Consider the following 26,262-nt stretch of genomic DNA (forward strand, 5'->3'; position numbering starts at 1 on the left):
TCTCTTCTCTTCTCTTCTTTCTTGGTTGGATGTGCAGCCGCCGCCAACATGAAGCAGCCGGAGATAAAACTAACCAGGTGAATCGGTTGTAAAACATGGGGAGGACCACAATGAGGCCAAACATCTAGGACAGGGTTCGGCAACCTACGGCACACGGGCTGAATCCGGCCCGTAACCCGAAAAACCACGTTTTTTTTTCAATTAGTTTTCGCAGGGTCGGGGCAGGCGAGCCGACCTGAGAATTGCAGCCAGTCCCTGGGACGCGAGCTGATCTGGGAACGGCAGCCAGTCCCTGGGACGCGAGCTGATCTAGGAACAGGAGCCAGTCCCTGGGCACGCAGAATGCCAACTTGATCATTATGGACAAATTGGGCCAGCCATGTACATGATGTATAACTCTGGCTCTATGCAGATCTGAATGGGCTTAGAATTACCATTTAAGCAAAATTGCCCCCACTTTCCCCATTTTGATTCTTGAGATTAATATCCCTTTGCTCTGTTAACAGCGTTAAAGTACTTATGAGGTAGAGTCAGGAAAGGGAACGTGTTATTTTTTTTTAGTTTGCTTTAATTTGTTAGTTGATTGATTGTTGACTGCCATCATTTCTGAAATGGTCTTAAAGTAACTTTTTTTAATTGTTATAAAGCAGTAATACATGATTTTTTGTCCAAACAATTGGAACTTGCATAAAATGTTTGCATTATTAACCATATATAATATAACCATATAACAATTACAGCACAGAAACAGGCCATCTCGACCCTTCTAGTCCGTGCCGAACACATAATCTCCCCTAGTCCCATATACCTGCACTCAGACCATAACCCTCCATTCCCTTCCCGTCCATATAACTATCCAATTTATTTTTAAATGATATAAACGAACCTGCCTCCACCACCTTCACTGGAAGCTCATTCCACACAGCTACCACTCTCTGAGTAAAGAAGTTCCCCCTCATGTTACCCCTAAACTTCAGTCCCTTAATTCTCAAGTCATGTCCCTTGTTTGAATCTTCCCTCCTCTCAGTGGGAAAAGCTTATCCACGTCTAGCAGGACGTCCTCTTATTAGCAGGACTGCCAACTCTCACGCTTTGAGCGTGAGACGCATTTCACAAACTGCTCCCGCAGTTTCTCCCATGCAGATGGTGTGATAGGTGAGACACGGCGGTGGTCCCAGCACCAACCCCCCGAGGCACGGCACACACCTCCCACCCTCACCTCCGGCGGCTCTGTGTCGGGCAGCTGCTTAGTCCACACCACATGGAGTTTGAACCCAGAACCAGGAGTGGACCGGGTGAGTGGGGGCGTCTTGCCACCTCCGGAGCCGCGGGGATGAATCTCGGGCTAAAGCTCCACTCCGATACCTGACCCCTGGGTCACTGACCCTCACCTCCCCTGGACCCCAGCTGGACAAGGAGCACCTGGGCCGGCCCGCATTCCCGTGTGGGGAGAGAGGGAAACGCTCCCCGGTCATCGCCAAGTCTCCGCTCACTCCGGATGTTGTCGCCGCTTCACTGACACTGACACTAACACTTTCATACACACACAAGGTTTAAAGGGATATGGGCCAAATGCAGATAAATGGGACTAGTTTAGATGGGGCATCTTGATCTGCATGGACAAGTGGGGATGAAGGGCCTGTTTCCATGCTGTAAGACTATGACACATTGTAGAATGGGTGCAATTGCTCTGGAGAGGATCCAGGAGCAATTTATGATGATGTTGGCAGGACTGGAAAAAACATGTCATTTTGAAGAAAGATTTGATAACTGACATTGTATTCTCTGCAGCAACGGAGGTGAAGAAAAAACTTTGTTGAGGTGAATAATATTATGAGAATAGGACATGTTTTGCTTAACAAATAGTGTAGGAAGGAATTGCAGATGCTGGTTTAAACTGAAGATAGACACTAAAAACTAGAAAAACTCAGCAGGACAGGCAGCATCTCTGGAGAGAAATAATGGGTGATGTTTCGGGTAGAGACCTTCAGCCTGAAGAGGTTGAAAACCAGCCATAAAACACAATGACTGGACTGTGTTATCCAACTAAGGGCAGAAATCAGAATCATGTGTTCATCTTTATTCACGTGACACCATAATAAATATATTACAGAAAAAATCATTTAATGGGGTGGCACGGTGGCGCAGCAGTAGAGTTGCTGCCTTACTACCACATGGGTTTTCTCTGGATATTCCGGTTTCTCCCATATCCGAAAGAAGCGCAAGTTTGTAGGTTAATTGGCTTTTGTAAATTGTCCCTGGCGTGATGGATGGAATTGGCGTATGATAGATTGCTGGTCGGTGTGGACTTGGTGGGCTGAAGGGCCTGTTTCCATATATATTTTTACATATATATCTTAATTTCATTGAACCATATATGATTGAATATGTGGCATTATTTTTGTCTTGTTTCTATATTCAAAGGGTAAGGTTGATTGATTTATTTGTGCAGAACAGTGATGGAAGTCTGACTTTTGCTTTGTTTCTCTGTGTTTTTCTCCATGTATATGCATAACAGCATGAATATAAACTGATCTCCATACATGAATATAGTCATTCACGTGCTGCACCTGTTGATCAGAGCCTATTGTGGAATGTAATTGTGGAATGTAATTTAGCCTAACCTTATTCATACCTAATCTAATTTAAAGCATAAATGTTGCATTTAAGTGTAAGTTAAAAGACTCCCTACAGTATGCACCAGATTGCACAATTTCAAGCTGAAAAATGCAAAAGCTCCCGACCGTGGGAGGGGGACCACCCCCTCCTACTCTCGGTCGCTACACTCCCTCGCAATTTCTCACTCTCAACTCTGATCCAATGTTGGCAGCCCTGGAAACATCACTTCAAAATGTCTTCCAGAATATTGTTCAATTATATAGTTTTACAGTTACTTAAAATTAATATATGTTATGTACATTATATGTTACATAAAAGTCATATATATTGTGTGATATAAAACTACTTTCTAAAACAAATATTCAGATGTTCCACCAGAGGCCTGGTGCCAGCACCTAATTACTATTGTTCAAATGCTGAAAAGGATTGTACAGGATGAAAAAGTCAAAAGGTGAGCTTTTAAATTAGCTAGAAATCCTTTCAAAATGTTTTCAAATGTTTTTATTTCTATCCCTTCAATCAATGCAAGAGATTTTTGTTTGTGGTTAGGATGTGTCCTGCTTTAGCAGTTATTTTGTGGTAACAAGACACTTCCTTCGCAAGCCAGTTTTCTAATCATTCACATCTCCTGTGAGTTGTGAGCTCTCCCTGGCTGTGATCTGAGATCTTAATGTATAATGTGCTCCCTTTCTTGGAAAGTGACAGTGAAATGTATCACATCGCAGAACTTGATCCTTTCTGTGCAAAGATTCATTTGTCAACAGTCAGAGCCCAACACTATTACAAAGGTGCCAAGTGGCAATTAACTGTTACGTTCTTGCAGCGTGCAAGGCAATTACCCAACTTCTCTCTGCACATATGGACTTTAATTAGATGTTTTACACTGTTTTGTGCAGACTGCCAACTAAGTTTATTATGCATCGTGTTATAATTAGCATCAATGACTGAAAAAGTGATTCTAAAAACTCGGACATAACATTCAGGTGTTCTATTCAGATGGTAAGAGAATGGTAATACAGAATTCAGTGAGATACACATTAAGTCAACACACTGTCGATTTGGCGAGAAATCAAATTTACCAACTAGATATTTATGTGGATGACTATCTTGCAAAGCATTATAGAGGCAGGTTAGTTTATGTGAAGTACTTAAGATGCTCAGAAGCTAAGTGAAATTGAAAGGCAGGTAAAGAACTCGAGGGAGTTTTAGCTTGGGATATATTTCAATTATTTATGCACTGCAATACAAACCTGCAGCTAATGGAGTCCTGAATGAACCGCTGCATCTTGAAAGGAATTAGACTCGTTATAGCTGCAGTCTTTAGAGCTCGAGTTATAAGGTGTCTAAATTAGACATTTTCAACCAGAATGTAAGAAATGGAAAAGTAGTAGATGATTTGGCCCCTTGAATGTGCTTTGTGATTCAGTTAGATTATGGCAATCTCATATCTATATTGGTGTTTAGTTTTGTATTTTGTATTTTTGCTTTTAGTCCAAAAATTATTCATTTTAGCTCTGAATATATTTAATGACCAATCATTTACAGCCCTCTGGGCTAGAAATTTCTAAACATTCACAACCATTTCAACAAATAGATTTCTCCTCAGCTTGGTCCTAATTAACTATCCTCTTATTCTAAGATGACAGTACTACCCCCATCTAATTATACACTGTCAAGCCAGAGGAAGAATCCTGTCAACTGTCTTGGAAGCTTATATTTACATGAGACCAACTCCAGTGAGTGTAGACCCATCCTACCAGTGTTTTTTTAGGTTCAAGTACTGTGTCTACAGGTATATGGTATTACAAAGCTTAAACTACTATTGGTAAAACCAACTTGTTCAATCTCTCCTCCTAACCTGGATGCTGAAACTGAGAAAGCATCCCACTAGGTCTTTGTCATAGTCACAAGTATGATACTCAAACTGACTCATGCCGGTGAAAGGTAAACACCAATGAATTCCAGACACAGCACATATATGTCCCAAGTAGAAGCAAAAAGACCATTTACACAATCTGTCTTGATCCAAAAAGTTACCCATTCCTTCTCGCCAGAGACGCTGCTAAGTTACTCCAGCATTTTGTGTCTACCTTCAATTTAAACCAGCATCTGCAGTTCTTTCCTACATTATCGTCTTTACATACTGCTTTCCAAACTCTAATTCTTAACTCTAATGCTCAAATTAAGCGTAAATCCCCCTGTCATCAACATCCAAGATTGGGGAATGTATATTTCAGATTTGCTATCCAGTTTTTTAACTGTCTCTATTGTTGGTGAATATTGATTAAGATCTAACCCGTTATATCAATTTATTCAGATTTATTTGCATTTCAAATGTATTAATCCAACACCTAATATGTTTTATTTATACTGTGAATTTTACTCAGTCAGGTTTCCAAAGTGGCAGTCGGAAAAAATTGCATTTAGGTCAACCAAGCAGCATATGGGTTGATACAAATGCACCTGGCTGCAAAGCTGTTGTCAGTTCTAGTCTTATGTATTTTTCAACCAATATATCATCACCTATTTAATATGAATGGTAGGGAGATATACTTCACAACATCAGCCTTCCTGTGTATAATTGATCCTATAAGTTGGCTGGAGGAGTTTGAAACATTTCTTCCCAAATGCAGCTTTTAAATTTGGCATTTTTTAATCTCAAATAGATGATTTACTAAATATGCTTGGAGATGATGGGTAATACTAAGTTCTACAGTCTAGCCATGAATAAGTGATTTCAGGATACACCATATCTGAGGAAGGAAGTGCTGGCTTTGGAGAGGGTCCAGAGGAAGTTTACAAGAATGATCCCAGGAATTGGTAGTTTAACCTAAGATGAGCGCTTGTCGGCACTGGGCCTGTACTCGCTGGAGTTCAAAAGAATGAGGGGACCTCATTGAAACACACAGAATAGTGAAAGGCTTGGATAGAATGGATGTGGAGAGGATGTTTCCACTGGTGGGAGAGACTAGGATTAAAGGTCATAGCCTTAGAATTAAAGGATGTTCTTTTAGGAAGGAGATGAGGAGAAATTTATTTAGTCAGAGGGCGGTGAATCTGTTGAATTATTTGCCACAGAAGGCTGTAGAGGCCAAGTCAGTGGATATTTTTATGGCAAAGACAGATAGATTTTTGATTAGTACGGGTGTCAGAGGTTATGGGGAGAAGGCAGGAGAGTGGTGTTAGGAGGGAGAGATAGATCTGCCATGATTGAATGGCGGAGTAGATTTGATGGGCCGAATTCTACTCCTATCACTTATGGCCTTATACACACGGTGATGGAAGTATATCGCGATGTAGCTACACTGGTAGCTTCTTTAGTGCTCAGAATGCCTAATCTGGAACTAGACCACCAATGGAATCAATGCAAAAAGGGATCATTACAGATGTGTTACTGACAGTGTGAATCGGTCATGAAGCCTGCTCTCCCTAGTGCTGCTAGTTGAGAACTCAGCCCTACACAGTGCTCCTGCAGCAATGAAATAGTTAAGATGATCTTATTGCTACAAGTCTCAGTACAGAGTGTGCCACCAAAGCAATCTGTGAGTTGGTTTAACGTGGGTCGGCATTAGCAATGTAGTCGTTCAGCACTGAGATGCAGAACATAGCTGGGTGGGGATTAGCGCCAGTTGCTCCATAGTTGATGAATTCCGCTTCCTAAGGGATCATTACAGATGTGTTACTGACAGTGTGAATCGGTCATGAACCCTGCTCTCCCTAATGCTGCTAGTTGAGAACTCAGCCCTTGCCTCCTGTTGAATGTGGCGTTTCTTTCCTACCCCACTCCCCACCTTCTCTCCCCCTGGAATACCTCGCAGAACCACCATTCCAGTGGTTTACATGGATTAATTCTCCCACATAGTCTTTGCGTCTGAGCTCCCACGTGGATTCCATATCGAATAGTCAATTTACGTGCGCAGTCGCACTTTCTTTTCCAATTTGCAAAACATCTGAATTCTGCACGGGTCTATGAGAACATAACCATTACATAAATTTGGGGAGTGTCTGTATTCTGACCTGTAATGGGAAGCAATTATCAGATAACAGAAGATGATATTTAAAGATGTTCTTAAAGCCTATTTCGAAACATTGATGATTCCTTAAAATCCCTGACCTATGATGACTCCAAGTGGAAGAGGAGCATTGAGAACCTCCTGTCCTTATTTCAGAAGACAATGGAGGCTTTTCTGCTTGTCCCATCATGTACCATTTATAATATGGTTTGCAAATTGGCTTTTTATTCACCTTAATACACCAGACCACCCCATCCTCGATTCTCTGACTGTGAAGGTCAGTATCAAACTTGCTTCTAAATCACAAAGTTAAGCCGCACGCCACATACTTCAGCAAAAAATGCCTGCACTGATGCTCCATTCTAGTAATGTCACTTTTGAGTCCGACTGTGAACTGTTTAATTTATTAGGTGCATGAGAAAACTTGCATAATATTTCGTAGATGACCGGGAAAGTAATGCCTTTCCAGTCATATTATTTTTCCTGTTGAAGTTCACTCAGTATATCACTGTCTTCATCTACCTTGATTTACAAGGTATGCAGATTTACAGTTTCACAAGTGGTTCTGGTGGAAATAACATTCAACAAATGTCTTCTTCAAACTGTTCTGGACAAATACCTCTGCACACACGCTACGATGTTGTGACCTGCAAGATTCCGAAGTGATGACTACAGCAACACCAGATGAGCACAGCTGTTCAGCACATGTAATATTTGCAGGAATACTAATGAAAGTTGGACAAGGAATACTTAAAGGAATGGGGGAGAAATTAAGAAATCCAATATTTAGTTTATTGATTGGAAAATACTATAAATAAAGACTAATAAATTGATTATTTAATTTACTTTCATACCAACTTTAAGCTTTTTTTTTGCAGAACCACCGCAAATCTCTTTGAGAACTGGTTTTTACTGGTTCACTTTGGAGACTGGTTGAATATTGCCTTACAGCAGTTGATGATAGCTGATGATCCCCACGAAGTTCTCCTTTGGCTTTTCATATTCTACCATAAGCCACTAATGGAAAACCAACAAGAGAAACAATTAATGGTAGGTTTCTATCAAGTTTAATGCATTTGATTTTTAAAAATTACTTTTTAAAGTATCCTTGTACCATCCCAGAGGCCTAGAAGATTAAGTGCAAATCCTATAATTGGTTATATGGTAGAACTTGCATCAACAACATACCTAACGTTATTAGTTTTATCATCTTTCCTTTCTTTCAATGTTACTTGTTTCTAACCATAATTTTCAAGATAGCCTGCTGAAGAAAAGATCCTGCCTGACCAAACGTTAAATTGTAACGTATTGTATTGATCTGCAAAAATCCTTTGATAAAGTGGTATTAACATTGAAGGTTCTTAGCCTGTAATGTGAAAGAAGTGGAAGGTTAAAAAATCGACATTAAGAGTGGAACAAATTCAGGAGCAAGATGAAGGATGTAGAGGGATTTGAAAAGATGGGCCTGTGGACAGAATGAACAGTGACAATTACTTTGAGCGGGGTTGATCGTGTCTTGCAAAGTTGATTCTTTGAGGAGGTGACAAAAGTGATTGATGAGGCTAGGGCAGTGGATGTTGTCTGTATGAAAGGCTTTTCCAGAAGATTGAGATGTACAGGATGTGGGTGATTTGATAGTTCTGATTCAGAATTGGCATACCAACAGATGACCAAATTGTGGTGGATGGATGTTATTCTGGCTGAAGGTTTGTGAGTAGTGGTGTTCCATAGGGATCAGTGGGACCTCTGTTGTCTGTGATAGATCTAAATTACTTGAATACAAATGTAAATGATTTGGTTATTAAGTCTCTAAACAACACAAAAAGTGGTGGAGTTGTGGTCAGCGAAGAAGGCTGTCAAAGGATAAACAGGCCATAAATCAGTCACAGATATGGGTAGAAAAGTGGCAGATGTAGTTCAATCTGGGCAAGTGTGACTTTGGAAGGTTAAATGTGGGGGGAATATAGTTAATGGTAGGACTCTTATCAGCATTGGTGTACAGAAGGATCTTGGGGTATAAGTCCATAGCTCCTTAAAAATGGTAACATGAGTGGATAAAATGGTAAAAATTGAATACAAGAGGCACGAACCCATGTTGCAACTTTATAAAACTTTGGTTAGGCTGCATTTGGAGTATTATGTGAAGTTCTGGTCGCCCATTGCAAGAAGGCTGTGGAGACTGCAGAAATTCAGAAGAGGTTTACTAGGATGCTGTCTGGATTATAGGGTATATGCTATCAAGAGATTGGACAAAGTTGGATTGTTTTCTTTAGTGACTGAGGGGAGACCTGAAAGTTTATAAAATTGAGAAGCATAGAATGTGTAGACCGTCTGAATCTTTTTTCCAGGATCAAATTGAAATAGTTACAAGATCAGAGGGAGAAAGTTCGAAGGAAATGTGTGGGACAAGTTCTTTTACAGAGATTGGTGGGTGGGGAAGCTGACAAGATAGTGGCTTTTAGATATGAATATGAGGGAATGGATGGATATGGATCATGTATAGGTAACATGTATTAGTTTAACCTGGTATTGTGTTCGGCACATAGTAGATTGACCAAAGGGCCTGTTCCTGAGCTATTCATCCATAACAATCCACATCTGTATTAATCATCTTGCTAAGTACAATTATTTTTCCTTTACTGTGATCTAGTTTTCCGCTTTCTCCTTAACTTCTCTCAATGATTATTATTTTATACTGACTACCTTTGTGCCTCAATCTCTTACAGTGGCCTCCATAATGTTTGGGACAAAGACCCATCATTGAATTGTTCGCATTTTTACTCTCGGATAATCAGTTAATACCAGCTTGACTGGCAAAAGATCAGTCTTTCAAAGTAAATATTTAATGCTGCCTCTTGCTACTACCACTGGCAATAGTTTGCTTCATCTTTACTATTAAGCTATTTGCTGCAGGAGTTGTGTGCACTTTCCCACAATATAAATGCTGTGCACATCTGTTAAGGGACTTCCTCCCCTCCTTTCATGATGAAAAGACAAGATCTGGCACAGTGCCCTATGCTGTACCAGATTTAGAATCATTGGGAACATAGTCTGTATTGTTGGTACATGTGTGTGACTCCATGATGTTTTTTATAAAGGATGTTTGCTTTTCACAACCTCAAGACAGACCAAAATGATTAATTTTTGACATTCACTGTTATAATTCATGCTTGAAGTAACTGCATTATTTAGCAGCCTTTGTTTGTCTGATTTTGCTAACCTTTCTGTAAATATTCAGGAGGAGGTGAAATGTGTGTACAATCAACTGAAAATTCTCAGCACCACGGCAAACCTGAAGCCAGAAGATGTGCAAACTGCTTTATTCACTAACACAGTATTTGCAAAAAGAGGTGACCTGAAAGATCTCACCAGTCAGCTACTTGTGAGTTTTATATTGTTTACAGAAGGAGGAAACAGAATAGCAAAGCAGTCTCTCCAACTGGTGAGTGGACAAGGGAGCACGAAAAAGAGGATGGGGGGGGGGGGGGGGGAGAGGAAAGTTTAAATAAAACCATTGGTGATTTTTGCTATTTACTGTTGCAGTTCACCTCGGGTGGAGACAGCTTGGATGGAGTATCTCAACTGTTGGTTAGCACTGCTCATAGATTAAAGAACACAAAATGCAGGCGAGCGGAAGACAGAATGGTGCAAGTCACCGTTGAACTTCTGCAACATCTGCTTCTGGAAACCAATGTAACAGTACAATGATGTGATGCCCTGCATCAAAGAAAAATTATTTAGTCAGTCTGATTCCTTCAACCATTTTATTGCAGATGTTCAAACATTTGTACTAATAGATTGGCTTGTAATAAAGTCTGAAAGATGTTATCCATAATAAACATTAAAATAAAACAAACCTGGCTATAAATAATCTTGGTAAGTGCAATTCTGAACCCGAATGGACCTGTCAGCAAAATTGGTCTGAAGAAACTTATAGCTAAATTAATGTCAGATGCAGGTTGTAAAAACATCTATTAGAAGTCTATGCTGCTTTCACATTCCTACTGTCTGCCTTGAATAAACTGGAGTTGTTTATATTGCTCACTTACAGTGCCTGACATTTTTACCTTGTACAGTAAAAGGGACTGAACACTAACATTTCTCATTCCAGCATTAGCCAGGCTGTCTTCATTTTGTCAGCAACAGGCACTTTCCAATTTTTGGAAATTAACAATTTCCTGAACTACAGCAAGCCTCCCATATGTTGTGAAATACGACTATAATTCTGAACTTTGACACAAGTGTGCACTTTTCTACTAACAATTACCAGAGGCGGTGTAATAAGTGGCAATAATATTCTTCTAACGCCGCCTCCTCTTGCTCCTCCGTAGTTTCAAATTATCCAGCGTTAACCTAGTTGCAAAAATGAATGTTGAAAGGTTAATAGAAGAGAACAGGTAGTAACAATATATAAATATCAAACTTACCCATTCATCTGTACAAAAGAAAGCATCATACCAAACATTCCAGGTAACTAATAATGAATCAAGGCATGGAGCTCATGTTACCATAATCAAGAAAACATTAGAAAATTAGTGGCACTAAAGATGTTGAAATGCCATGAGCCAAATACAAATCTGAGGTGGAAACAATAGAAATTGGCAAGAAATTGTAGGTACTTGTGCAAGAATCGTGCAGCATAGCAGGACATTCATTGCAATTGACAATAGGTACAGGAGTAGGCCATTCGGCCCTTCGAGCCAGCACCACCATTCACTGTGACCATGACTGATTATCCACAAACAGTACCCCGTTCTCGCCTTCTCCCCATATCTCTATCCTTAAGAATACATAACTCTCTTGAAAGCATCCAAGGAATTGGCCTCCACTGCCTTCTGAGGCAGAGAATTCAACAGATTCACAACTCTGGGTGAAAAAGCTTTTCCTCATCTCCGATCTAAATGACTTACCCCTTATTCTTAAAGTGTGGCCCCTGGTTATCATTGGGACCATGTTTCTTACCTCTAGCATGTCCAGTCCCTCAATAATCTTCTATGTTTCAATAAGATCCCCAATCATTCTTCTAAATTCCAGTGTATACAAGCCTAGTCGCTCCATTCTCTCAACATATGACAGTCTCCCGGGAATTAACTTTGTGAACCTACGCTGCACTCCCTCAATATCAAGAATGTCCTTCCTCAAATTGGGAGACCAAAATTGCGCACAATACTCCAGGTGTGGTCTCACCAGGGCCCTGTACAACTGCAGAAGTGGTCTCACCAGGGCCCTGTACAACTCTTTATTCCTATACTCGAATCCTCTCGTTATGATGGTCAACATGCCATTAGCTTTCTTCACTGCCTGCTGTACCTGCATTCTTACTTTCAGTGACTAATGAACAAGTAGATCTCGTTGTACTTCTGCTTTTCCCAAATTGACACCTTTCAAATAATAATCTGCCTTCTTGTTTTTGCCACCAAAATGGATAACCTCACATTTATCCACATTAAACTGCATCTGCCCCCTCACCCAACTTGTCCAAGTCACCCTGCATCCTCCTCACAGTTCACACTGCCACAGTTTTGTGTCATCTGGCAAAAATTGCTAATGTTATCATTAATGTATTTAAATAATCCCTTCATCTTGCGAATCATTAATGTGAATATTGTAAATAGTTCCACGCTCCCCTGTGGTCTGTCCAAAGCACTGCGAGCATCGCCAAGGACTGTGGTACCCCACTAGTCACCTACATCCCGCTACAGGTCTCTCCTGCCGAAAGGGGTCGAGTTACATCCCTACTTTTTGCTGTCACTCTACTTACCTCGGTCTGCCAACCATTATTTTTTTTATCAAATCGTTTGCTATGTGTCAGTACCCTGTACTGTACCCCAATACCATGTGCTCTGAATCTTACCCCACTAATCTCTACCTATGTGGGACCCATCCCTACTTTTTGTTTCCTGTATCAAAGGCTTTCTGAACCCGCAATCCAGCTCTAATTTGTACATCTCCACATTATCAAAGGCTTTCTCCCAGACGCTCTTATTAGTCAAGCATGATTTCCCCTTTGTAAATCAATGCTGACTCGGACCAATCCTGTTACGGCCATCTAAATGTGCTGTTATTTCATCTTTTATAATTGACTCCAGCATCTTCTCCACCACCGATGTCAGGCTAACTGGTCTATAATTCCCAGTTTTTTCTCTCCCGCCTTTCTTAAAAAATGGGATAACATTAGCTACCCTCCAATCCACAGGAACTGATCCTGAATCTATAGAACGTTGAAAAATGATCACCAATGCTTCCACAATTTCTAGAGCCACTTCCTTAAGTACCATGGGATGCAGACCATTAGGCTCTGGGGATTTATCAGCCTTCAGTCCCATCAGTCAACCCAACACCATTTCCTGTCTAATGTGAATTTCCTTCAGTTCCTCTGTCACCCTAGGTCCTCTGGCTACGAGTACATCTGGGAGATTGGATCTGTCTTCACCAAGGAAAACACAAACAAAGTACCTGTTCAACTTGTCTGCCATTTCCTTATTCCCCATAATAAATTCACCTGTTTCTGACTTCAAGGGTCCAACTTTGGTCTTAACTATTTTTTTCCTCTTCACATACCTAAAGAAGCTTTTACTATCCACCTTTATATTCTTACCTAGCTTACCTTCATACCTCATCTTTTCATTATCTTGGCTGCAAGGAGGGAAGTTATCTTCTGTTGCTCTTTAAAAGTTTCCTAATCCTCTGGCTTCCCACTATTTTTTGCTATGTTATACTTTTAGTTTATTTTTATACTGTCCTTAACTTCCCTTGTCAGCCATGGTCACCCTTAGAATCTTTCTTCCTCTTTGGAATAAACTGATCCTGCACCTTCTGTATTATTCCCAGAAATACCTGCCATTGTTGTTCCACTGTCTTCCCTGCTAGGGTATCTTTCCAGTCAACTTTGGCCAGCTCCTCCCTCATGCCTCCATTGTCCCCTTTGTTCATCTGTCACTTCCGATTTTCACTTCCCCCTCTCAAATTGTAGATTAAAACTTATCATATTATGGTCACTACCTCCTAATGGCTTCTTTACCTCGAGTTCCCTTAGCAAATCCGGTTCATTACACAACACTAAATCCAGAATTGCCTTCTCCCTGGTAGGCTCCAATACAAGCTGCTCTAAGAATCCATCACGGAGGCATTCCACAAAATCCCCTTCTTGGGGTCCAGTACCAACCTGATTTTCCCAGCCTACCTGCATGTTGAAATCTGCTATAACAACCGTATCATTACCTTTGAGACATGCCAATTTTAACTCTTGGCTCAACTTGAACACTATATCCAGGTGACTGTTTGGGAGCCTGCAGATAACTCCCATTAGGGTATTTTTATCCACACAGTTCCTTAGTTCTTTCCGTACTGACTCTACATCTCCTGATTCTATATTACCCCTCGCAAGGGACTGAATTTCATTCCTCACCAACCGAGCTACCCCACCCCCTCTGCCCACTTCTGTCTGTTCGATAGGATGTATGCCCTTGAATATTCAGTTCACAGTCCTGGTCCTCTTGCAGCCATGTCTCTGTAATTCCCACAACATCATACTTGCCAATTTCTAACTGAGCCTCAAGCTCATCCACTTTATTCCTTATACTTCGTGCATTCATAAACAATACTTTTAATCCATTACTCCCCTCACCTTTCACATCGATTCCTATTTCACTTGCCCATACTCTCCTATCCCTTCCTGAGCTTTCTGCCCTGTTAATTCTGGTGTCTTTCTTAACTTTTCTTATACTCTCTTTCCCTTTAACTTATATTTCCAGTTTGTCTAATCCCCCCCCCTCCCAACTATTTAGTTTAAACCCACTAAATAGTGGGGGGGAGGAGACAAACTTGAACTCACTCTCACGTCTTCCTAAAAATGATCTAACAGTTTAAAGGGTATATATTTCATGCCAAATAAACCTACCTCTTATTTGGGTGTAAGGAAATAATGACGGTGGTAAACAGGAGACAGCCTAAGGAAGTTATTTACATGCACTTTCCAGAGCCCCTTGTGAATGTTCTACCTACTGAATTAATCTATTAAAATCTTAAATGACTTCATTTTTAAAGTGTAATAATGAACGTTGGGTGATTGGAGTTAGAATACAGATGATCCGTGCCTCGAGGCGCTAAATTATGATTCCATTTCCTCAGAGAAAGAAAGCATATCGACATATTTTGTTTTACTTAAAATATGTTGTCAGTATGAAGCTTTGTCAAACAACCAATCCACTAGACCCTACAGTTTAAGCATGCTGATTGATCTCCAGTAGCATAACCAATTCACAGTAAATAACTACTCTAAATGCATTAAGATTCAAATAACTTGCTATTTCCTTGTAAAATACTAAAGGGCTTGCCATTTTCATTTAGTATTTTATTCAGATCAACAGTGTATAATTTTCTATTTACAAATCACTATTATTCTAACCCAAGGAAGATTATGTAACTAAGGTAGTTTGGCAGCAAATGTAAGGCTGCTACGAATCTACAATTGGATATGGAGTTAAAAGCGTATTTTCGTAATGATTACTTAGTGGTTAAACAGTATCAAACCTCTGGCTTAATCTCCTGCAATGTTCTATTTGAAGGTCCACTGCAGTATGAAGCACTGCACTTTTAGATGGTCGATAACCATTAAGGTTTTGCAATAAAGATCCTATTGTTTTGCACAAGGGTTCCAGTAGCAACAGATACAGCAGACTCAATTTCTATAATCTCGTAATTATACATTCACATATGAATGATGTAATATTCAGTCATTTGATTACTTTCAGAATCACATAATCCCTAAATGTTTCTGATTCAGCTGGCCCCTAGTACCCAAAGTAATTGTTCCCAGCTGTGACAATCATCTCATCATCCGTCATCTTTATAGCAACAAAAAAGCAGTGATGAAAGGAATCAATGAAAGATGCTTCATCGCTATAAACCAAGTTCCTATTTGTCTGCCATGTCAGAAACCGATCATTCACTTCAACGTGCATGTTAAACAGCAGAAAATTAACACTTCTTTTAAGGGATAGATGCATACACATGTAACACAGGTAACTATTCTTAATTCCAACTTTAAAAATCAGACCCCATAGCTTGGATATTATTCAGAAATATCAGCAGTCGTAAGGATAACTGCTGATACTTTTCCATTTAACATGCATTTCTGAAATCTCAAATTACTGCGAGATGTTTGTGGTATTTTAAGAACATATTGCAACGTTAAAATCCAATAACAACATGCCAGCACACATACAGGGAATCCTTATTAACATCCTGAACCTGGGTACAAAAACAGCATCTGAAAGGAGAGCAGCAGCCTTTCACCTGCTTGCGTCAATAATTTATCTACCTCTGCCTTCAAAATATTAAAAGACCGTTTGCACTTCGCTTCGAGGATAAGAGTTTCAAAACAACCTTCAGAAAGAGAAAGAGAAAAATTGCATTCCCACTTAATTGGGATGACACTTAAACAGAGACCTAGAGTTCTAGATTCTTTTGTTGGGAACATCAGATTTTACGATAATGATGTCACCCTTAGGCTGCTCAATCTTTATTACCAGTTCCTTAATTGTGCTGCTTGTGATTAATTACACTAAATTAAATGTAAATCTATTTTGTAATTTGTCAATTTAACCAATTAATTTTGAACGGAAGTCATATGACTCCAAATGTGATCATTCCCTCTACAATATTTCTAAAAGGCAAAATAATCCCATTTAGAAAATGTATTCCATCTTTTTAAATGATTTGTCAGTTGAGAGGAATTTCAACATTTCAGATTTTACCTGAATTATACAAATGTCATCAACTATATCATGATGTTACCGTCTCCTTCAAATACATCTGAATGGTGAACCTACAGTTATGAATTGCAAACATGTCTCCATTACAATCGAGAGATATGGATCTGCATTGTATCCACAAATAGCTCTTTAAAAAGCTCTTTAAAACCAGAAAATAATTTGTTGAATTCAGTCCTCCTCATTCCAGTCGTAACAGATAATTAAAAAGTGATATTAAATATGAAATTCCAAAATTCAAAAACCATAAATTTAGATTTTGAAAAAATATATAACATATGACCAACTCAACTGTATACTATTAAATTGATTATTCGTCATTGTTACTTAAAAACGGAATCGCTGAGCTCTATCATAAAGGACGAGGACTGCTTGCAAATGGAACCATTTTGTAGTTTAAATTTAGTCACATGTCATCTAGATCCCAATTTTCATCACTATTGTCATTGAATTTTGGAATTTAATACCTAAAAACATTACTGGAAGAACAGCAGCAATTCAAGATGCTGCCTCATCACCACCTTCTCAAAGGCAATTGACAATGGTATCGCCAACAATGTCCTCATTCTGTAAAATAAAATTATGCATCCAATTTCAAAGATGGATTATTTTTGAGTTTCAGAACAAGAACTACATTTAAAGACATTAATTAGCTTAAGCATTAAGTATGAAATAATTAGACTAGATGGTTAATTGTTAATTTGTCCTTTGGATTTCCTTTACTGCACACAATACATCCACAATGTAGTTTAAGGGCCTAACTCCTGTTCCTGCTGAACTGAGCCAGTGTGTGATTTTGCAACTGATATCAGTTCAGTAGGCACAAGAGATCAGGTCCACTTCTTGGATGGGCCTGAACAGAAAAAGGATACTGAAGAATATCTGAAATGGAATCAGGAAATTATCAAAAATACTATAGGAATTGGAAAACAACATTGTACAGAAAATGTACAGATTTAACTTTAAAAAAAAAGATCCTATCAATCTCTGTGGCTCTGCTTTCAGCTTTCCGACACAGCTCTCCTTTATAGCTATTTGTTTGTGTCAAATGCACGCAAAGTTAATTCACTGTGAAATGATCACCCAATACATTACGTGAGAAGCTCATCCACTGGAATCATAGTTACTCACTCCCAATGTCTTGATTTCACTGACCATCAAGGCCAGTAGGGATGCTGCACAGAGGGGATATTACAAGATTAATACTAATTTAGATACGCATCAGAGCAGACTGGACTGATATTTTGCGAGAAGCTGAAAGTCAAACAAAAAATAAATAAACAGATGCCTCATTAGCATTTTCCTTGCCGGTTTGGCATTCCATGGCTGGCAACAAGTTTGCTAAGGACCCATATGATGCAATCTCAACTCCAATGTTTAAGAAACAATCCAAAAATAGGATTAGGAGAGATGAGAGTTAAATATAAAAGAAAAAAAGTGTAGTCAGGGTTCCCAATGAGGAAAGGCTCTGGTGCATTTTCATTGATGCCTTCCACAATGAACTGATGGGCAAGTGCACAGCTAAAGATGGATAACCTTCCGCAGAAACCTACTGCTAATAATAATAATAATAATAATAACTTTATTTGTTAAGCACCTTAAAAACAACCAAAGCTGACCAAAGTGCTGTACAGAAAAAAGAAAACAAGCAAGACATCATAAAACAGGCAGAACAACAGAACATACAACTAACACGAGGCGCATAAAGCAAAAATCCAAAGATAAATTTTGTGGCAAGACCAAGTGCTAATAATTCAACACCTAGGCAAAGGCCATGGAGAGGTCAAGGAAGATGAATGTGGTTTGGATATCAGTCATTTTGTTACTAGGCAGGAAAAACGGATAATCGCTGAACTCTATCATAAAGGACGAGGACTGCTTGCAAATGGAACCATTTTGTAGTTTAAATGTAGTCACATGTCATCTAGATCCCAATTTTCATCATGCAGACCACCCCATGCTATCGGTCAAGTACACTCCATCACATCACCACTAACAAATACTTAAAGCAGATGTATTCTCATCTTTATCATGCAAATGTTAAACTTTTCATTTAACCATCCAGGCTAATCCCACCTACAATCATCTTGATCAAATTTCATGCAGTTTCCCAAATACACTTCTTCCACTGGCTCTTATGACATGTTTGCCATCTTCAAGGCTTATTTGTTCCAAGAGCACAGAACACGGGATTTCCACCCCTGTAAATGGAAAGAGGGACTGGAAAATAGTGGCATGCTGTTGGCATGCTGAGCTTTCAGTGAGATGAATATTAGCAACCTGATAACACAGTTGATAGCATGTGCTGTGCAACTTGAAGGTTGACAACTTCAATAAAGATTGAAATGTAATCATCTTTATGAGAGATAAGTTGGAACATTCGTTACTCACCTGTGTTAGCTAGCATCTTTCCTGGTCTCCAGAGAATATACTTGGGTATCAGCAATGAATGGAATGATTCGTTAGATGAGCCAATCCATGTGAGGAGTACCATTATCACGTGTAGGGAGGAACTGCAGATTCTGGTTTACACTGAAGATAGGCACAAAATGCTGGAGTAACTTAGTGGGTCAAGCAACATCTCTGGAGAAAAGGAATAGATGACGTTTCGGGTCGAAACCCTTCTTCAGACTAATTATATCACTCCTGTCTACTGTGCACTTGCTCAGGTATTTGCATTTAAATACAGCAAGTCACAGGTATTGGGTATTCATCTGTTGACCACATTTCACAGGTCAGAAAATATCAAGAGAATGGATGCAGAATCAGCTTCCATCGGAATGCTCATTGGATACAGATGTTGCATCTTGGAGACTTTTAAAAAGCAATCTAGGAGGAAGAAAGATTCCAAGGGGAGAAAGGGACGACCATGGGTGACAAGGGATGTCAGGGACAGTATAGAAATTTAAGCGATGAAGTACAACGTAGCAAAGATGAGCAGGAAGCAAGAGGATTGGGTAATGTTTAAAGAACAATAGAAGATAACCAAAAAGACAATACGGGGAGAAAAGATGAGGTACGAAGGTAAGCTAGCCAAGAATATAAAGCAGGATAGTTAAAGCTTCTTTAGGTATGTGAAGAGGGAAAAAAATAGTTAAGACCAAAGTTGGACCTTTGAAGACTGAAAAAGGTGAATTTATTAAAGTGTTAGTGGTGGCGCCTAACGGCAGCGGCTCAACTACAGTCGTCTGTCTTTTTTTATTTTTGTCTCATTAAATGTATGTCTTGAGTTAGTTTTTATTTTAATTTTTTTTAGCTGTGTATATGTGGGGGGTGGTGGGGGGGCTGTGGGGGAAAACGTTAATCTCTTCCCTGTCGGGTCTCCGATGCCGTTGGGCCTAACATCGTGGAGCCGGCGGCGACCTCCGGCTGGGACTAACCCGAGGGCTCCAGTTGCAGAGCCTGCGGAACTGACATCGCGGAGCTGGCCAACCGGAGCGGGAAGAGCTGTGGTGGCGCGTGGCCGCGACCCGACTTTTGGAGTTCGGAGGCACCGGTTGCAGACCCGGTGGACGGGAACATCGGGAGCTCGCAGGTCCCTGGTGGGAGACCGCTTTTCCGAGCTCCGCAACGGCAACTTCTCCTGCTGGAATCGCGGGTTTAAGGACATGGAGCCGGGGCCTAACGTCGCCCGGCGTGGCTTAAACGGCCTCAGGACTTACCATCGCCCGCCGGGGGCTTTAACATCGGAGCCCCAGTTCGCCTCGACACTGCAGTTGGACTGCTGGACCACGGGAGAAGGAACAAAGGGAAGAGATAAAGACTTTGCCTTCCATCACAGTGAGGAGATGTTGGAGACTCACTGTGATGGATGTTTATGTAAACTGTGTTAAGTGTGGGTCTTGGATTGTGTTGTAATGTAAAAAACTGTAGAAATGATATTTTGTTCAAACCCAGGTTTGAATGACAATAAATTGCATTCTTCTATAATGGGGAACAAGGAAATGGCAGATGAGTTGAACAGGTACTTTGGATCTGTCTTCACTAAGGAGGACACAAACAATCTTCCTTATAGAGTAGTGGCCAGAGGATCTGGGGTGACGGAGGAACTGAAGGAAATCCACATTAGGCAGGAAATGGTGTTGGATAGACTGAAGGCTGATAAATCCCCAGGGCCTGATGGTCTGCATCCCAGGGTACTTAAGGAAGTGGCTCTAGAAATTGTGGATGCATTGGTGATAATTTTCCAATGTTCTATAGATTCAGGATCAGTTCCGGTGGATTGGAGGATAGCTAATGTTATCCCACTTTTCAAGAAAGGCAGGAGAGAGAAAACAGGGAATTATAGACCAGTTAGCCTGACATCGGTGGTGGGGAAGATGCTGGAGTCAATTATAAAAGATGAGATAGCCAAACATTTGGATAGCCATAGCCACAAACATAGCCAAACAGGATCGGTCCGAGTCAGCATGGATTCATGAAGGGGAAATCATGCTTGACTAATCTTCTGGATTTTTTGAAGATGTAACTAGGAAAATGGACAAGGGAGAGCCAGTGGATGTAGTGTACCTGGACTTTCAGAAAACATTTGATAAGGTCCCACTTAGGAGAAAAGGGCACATGGTATTGGGCGTAGAGTGTTGACATGGATAGAGAAGTGGTTGGCAGACAGGTAACAAAGAGTAGGGATTAACGGGTCCCTTTCAGAATGGCAGGCAGTGACTAGATTCAGATTCAGATTCAATCTTCAGATTCAACAGACTAGTGGGGTACTGCAGCTCGGTGCTGGGACCGCAGCTATTTACAATATACATCAATGATTTGGAAGAAGGGATTTGAAGTAACATTAGCAAATTTGCAGATGACACAAAGCTGGGTGGCAGTGTGAACTGTGAGGAGGATCCTATGAGAATGCAGGGTGATTTGGGCAGGTTGGGGAGTGGGCAGATGCATGGCAGATGAAGTTTAATCTGGATAAATGTGAGGTTATCCACTTTGGTAGCAAAAACAGGAAGGCAGATTACTATCTAAATGGCATCAAGTTGGGAAAAGGGGAAGTACAACAGGATCTGATGGTCCTTGTACATCAGTCTATGAAAGTAAGCATGCAGGTACAGCAGGCAGTGAAGAAAGCGAATGGCACGTTGGCCTTTATAACAAGAGGAATCGAATATAGGAGCAAAGAGGTCATTCTGCAGTTGTACAGAGCCCTAGTGAGACCACACCTGGAGTATTGTGTGCAGTTTTGGTCCCCTAATTTGAGGAAGGACATTCTTGCTATAGAGGGAGTGCAGCGTAGGTTTACAAGGTTAATTCCCGGCATGGCAGGACTGCCATATGCTGAGAGAATGGAGCAGCTGGGCTTGTACACTGGAGTTTAGAAGGATGAGAGAAGATCTCATTGAAACATAAGATTGTTAAGGGTTTGGACACGCTAGAGGCAGGAAACATGTTCCCGATGTTAGGGGAGTCCAGAACCAGGGGCCATAGTTTAAGAATAAGGAGCAAGCCATCTAGAACGGAGACGAGGATGCACTTTTTCTCACAGAGAGTAGTGAGTCTGTGGAATTCTTTGCCTCAGAAGACGGTGGAGGCAGGTTCTCTGGATGCTTTCAAGAGAGAACTAGATAGGACTCTTAAAAATAGTGGAGTTGGGGGATATGGGGAGAATGCAGGATCGGGGTACTGATCGGGGATGATCAGCCATGATCACATTGAATGGCTGGTTCGAAGGGCCGATTGGCCTACTCCTGCACCTATTGTCTAACAGGAGTAGACAAAGAGTGCAGCAGTGGCTGGTATCCAAGCTCACTAACCATGATATAGGATAGAGTCCACCTCAAAAATGAGTGGATTGATGTAATAGAGACTGACAAAATGGCATGTTGCTCACATATGACCAGCTTGACCAATGCCACATATTCTAAATGTCAATGGCTATCACTAGTGAGGAAGGGTCTCGATCCGAAACATCACCCTTCTCTCCAGAGATGCTGCCTATCCCACTGACGTAATCCAGCTTTTTATGTCTACCAGGGGATGACTGATTCCTTAAACTTTTCAGGAAAAGGTTACTGGGGTTCAGGGTCAAAAGAGAGAACATTTGCACAAATAGTTATTACTATAACTACATATGTTGTTATGCTAAATAAATTATCACTGATGGATTTATTTCACAGTAAGTCTCAATGAAGTATTCCATAATCATACTGACATGGTCATCATTCCTTCTCTTCAGGTGCAGAACTTAGCCACTGTGAACAAAGCAAAACAGATCACTGTTCACCAATCAGCTAAGCTCTGCACCTTGCTAGAAAGATCAAGCTTGATGGATGAATTAATCCACGGGATTCATTTTGTGGAAGATGTACTTCTTCCTTTGTTGCAAACAAGCACCATTAGGCTTTAAAAATGTAAAAATAAAACTGATGTATTATAAAACTGCAGTGGCTTCAACACCAGTTGTGAAGGTAGCAACTATGTGGTAATCCCTGGCAATGTGATTTTTTTAACATCTCATGACACAAATCAGAATGCCAGGAACCCACTCAGCCACAACATAAAAGGAAAGTTGCAGATTCTTCCTCTACTCGTCGTAAATGCACTATGTACAATCTACTTGGAGGAGGTGTTATGCTTTTTGGGAACGTAACAATTTAAATTATATCAAATAAAACCACCTCTTAATGCATTAATGGTACTGCTTCATGCATACCTACAAGCAATTATACCAACTGTATTATTATTCTGAAATTAGTTTAAAACAGAAACTATCTACTTATTCATAAATTAACAGATATCAATATTTGAACGTGAGATAATATTCCAAAATCAGTTTAATCTACAAGATAGCATTACATACATTTTCATCCATACTAAATTATATTTAGCCACGATGGGATAGGAAATTATATATAGGAAATGAATCTGTAATTCAATTGTATTAAAATCAGGAAAGAGATATATGCTAAATAAAATACTTCAAGCTAATAATTAGCTTAATACCATCATAGATAACAAATATAGCATAAATAAGTGCATTTATTATTACATTTATTAAAACACAATTTAAATGAGAAAATAACTCTTACATTTAACATTAAGATTGAAGGCAACAATTTGAAGTTCAAATTAAGCAGAATTACAATCCTCATATTTTCCATTTTAAAGATTTAAAAAGAGACATACTAAAAGAATGAGGTAATTCACTTTTAAAGTAAAAACATTTTTTTTTTTAAAAAAAAGTAAAAGTAGGATGCACTTCATCCTACAGCACCTAAACCGCCAGGATACCTATGTGAGAATCCTGTTTGTTGATTTTAGTTCTGCATTCAACACCATTGTGCCAGAGCTACTACACTCCAAACTTTCCGAGTTGACTGTGCCTGAACCCCTCTGTCAGTGGATCACCAACTTCCTGACAGACAGGAAGCAGCATGTGAGGCTGGGAAAGCACATCTCGGACCCGCAAACCCTCAGCATAGGAGCACCGCAAGGCTGCGTACTCTCTCCTCTACTCTCTCTACGCCAATGACTGCACCTCCACAGACTCCTCTGTCAAGCTTCTCAAGTTTGCGGACGACACAACCCTGATTGGACCGATCCAGGATGGGGAGGAATCTGCCTACAGACAGGAAGTGTGGCACAGCTGGCGTCCTGGTGCCGTAGCAACAACCTAGAGCTCAATACTCTTAAGACAGTGGAATTGATTGTAGACTTTAGGAGAGCTCCCCTCCCTTCACCCCACTCACCATCAACAACACCACAGTCACATCTGTGGAGTCTTTTAAGTTCCTGGGCACCATCATCTCCAAGGACCTTAAGTGGGGGGGCTACCATCGACTCCACAGTCAAAAAGGCACAACAGAGGATGTACTTCCTGCGGCAGCTGAGGAAGCACAATCTGCCACAGGCAATGATGATCCAATTCTACACGGCCATCGTAGAGTCTATTCTCACCTTCTCCATCGTGGTCTGGTTTGGTTTAGCCACCAAGAACGACACCTGGAGGCTGCAGCGAATCGTCCGATCAGCAGAGAAGGTTATTGGCTGCAACCTTCCCTCCATTGATGAACTGTACACTGCAAGGGCCAGGAAGCGAGCAGGCAAGATCATCTCTGACCCCTCTCACCCTGGCCACAAACTCTTTGAATCACTTCCCTCTGGAAGGCGACTCCGGTCTGTCAAAGCTGCCACAGCCAGACATAAAAAGTTTGTATCCATGAGCAGTTGCTCTACTCAATAGCCAAAAATCTGTAGCCTCCCTTTGATCTGGTATTTTGTTGGTTCACATGCTTGATCAACGGTGTCTTATCATTAATGTTTTATTATTATTAATGTTTGGTGTTTTCCGAGTCATTCGTAACTGTCACTGTATGTCACTTGTGGGCGGAGCACCAAGGCAAATTCCTTGTATGTGAATACTTGGCCAATAAACGTACTTACTTACTTAATTTAAAGTCAAAATTAGCAGTGTATACAGAGCCATTGGACAATGAAACCATGAATTAATGAACATGATTTCACACAAATGTTAGTATTCACAATCCATGCCAGTAACATCATTTTAAAAGGGCATTTTGGAATGGAAATAATCTTGGAACTTTATTATCTTCCAATACAATTGGTAACACTTTCATGTTATAAGGTTTCACACCGTTGCCCAAACAGTACCAAGCACCAAAGAACGTGCAACTCCATGCCAAGTATGACTTGATTTCATTTGTTTGCTACAAAATCTATATTACTAAATGTCTGAGCTTGACCACTTCCTACTGTTCTGTATATTGATTTTAGAAAAAACACTGCCGCTAACGGCTGTGATTATTGGCCATCCAACTCAGAGTCCCCCTCCACTGCACAGGACAAGAGGATTTTTCCCATCGATGAAAGTTATTAGTGTTTAAAAAATGTTGAGATTCTCTCTCCTGAAGTCCATGCCCCTTCCAGAGGGACTATAAAACCCGGAAGTGTTGAGTGCCTCAGTCAGTCTCTGCAAGATGGGGGAGCGAGAGGGTCATGTCTCTCAGTCTGAGCTGTGAATAACACTGAACACATGTCTACTGAACTGTGAGTGGTTTTACTGACCTGTCAGTGCCCTTAATGTGTTTTGAAAATATAGTCTGGTAATGCTAAAGCTGTGTTGCCTTTGGTTTGGAAATGCTAAAGCTGTGTTGCCTAATTAAAGTTGCCTTTCCTTCTATATAATTAAAAGTCTAATCTTGACCACTTCATGTTTGCGCTTTATATTGATTTTAGAAGAAACGCTACCACGTACGGCTGTGATTTTTGGCCATCTTACTCAGAGTCCCCCTCCACTCATCAGGTGCCGAGGATTTTTCCCATCGATGAAAAATAAGAGTTATTAGTGTTTAAAAAATGTTGAGATTCTCTCTCCTGTCAATCATGCCATGAAGGTGGGAGGGGGAGGGACTATAACCCAAAAGTGTGGGCGTGGCTCAGTCTCTGCAAGATGGAGGAAGGAGAGGTCACGACTCGCTGTCTTTAGTTGCCTTTCACCCTGCTTGAAATGGTATGAAACTGCACTTGAAATTGGTGGCCTTGCACCCTGCTTGAAGTGGTAAGATGGGGGGGGGGGGAAAGAACTGTTATGATCCTGTGTTCGCTGTCTTAAAGTCTGACAATACAGTTTCTATACCAATTCCTTTGTAGTTGCTTTATATCAGGTGTCTTAAATTTCTATCACATGAGCATTAGAAGAAGAAATAGACAAATTGGCTTTCAACTCTGCACCACAATTAAATAAAGTGACGAGGTGGGATGGTTGAAAGCTTCAAGTTCCTAAAAGTAAATATCATCAACTATTTGATCTGGCCTGACCACATCAATGATATGGCCAAGAAAGCACACCAATGCAACTACTTCCTCAGAAGACTATGGAAATTTGGCATATCTCC

General features: G+C 40.5%; 2 protein-coding genes across 6 annotated transcripts in view; one reads left to right on the plus strand and one right to left on the minus strand.

Annotated features, from left to right (window-relative positions):
• The window catches only part of fancc (FA complementation group C), a 138,783-nt gene extending 128,111 nt beyond the window's left edge, over nucleotides 1-10,672 (plus strand). For all 3 annotated transcript variants that reach the window (XM_055632921.1, XM_055632922.1, XM_055632920.1), the window contains 4 exons: nucleotides 2,986-3,070; nucleotides 7,511-7,682; nucleotides 9,871-10,074; nucleotides 10,176-10,672. In XM_055632921.1, the coding sequence (XP_055488896.1) occupies nucleotides 2,986-3,070; nucleotides 7,511-7,682; nucleotides 9,871-10,074; nucleotides 10,176-10,340 (626 nt within the window). In that variant the 3' untranslated portion in view covers nucleotides 10,341-10,672. The remainder of the gene's footprint in view (nucleotides 1-2,985; nucleotides 3,071-7,510; nucleotides 7,683-9,870; nucleotides 10,075-10,175) is intronic.
• The window catches only part of aopep (aminopeptidase O (putative)), a 166,854-nt gene continuing 150,973 nt past the window's right edge, over nucleotides 10,382-26,262 (minus strand). For all 3 annotated transcript variants that reach the window (XM_055632917.1, XM_055632918.1, XM_055632916.1), the window contains one exon: nucleotides 10,382-10,985. In XM_055632917.1, the coding sequence (XP_055488892.1) occupies nucleotides 10,971-10,985 (15 nt within the window). In that variant the 3' untranslated portion in view covers nucleotides 10,382-10,970. The remainder of the gene's footprint in view (nucleotides 10,986-26,262) is intronic.

Source organism: Leucoraja erinacea, chromosome 3 (assembly GCF_028641065.1).
Source record: "Leucoraja erinacea ecotype New England chromosome 3, Leri_hhj_1, whole genome shotgun sequence".
NCBI lineage: Eukaryota > Metazoa > Chordata > Chondrichthyes > Rajiformes > Rajidae > Leucoraja > Leucoraja erinaceus.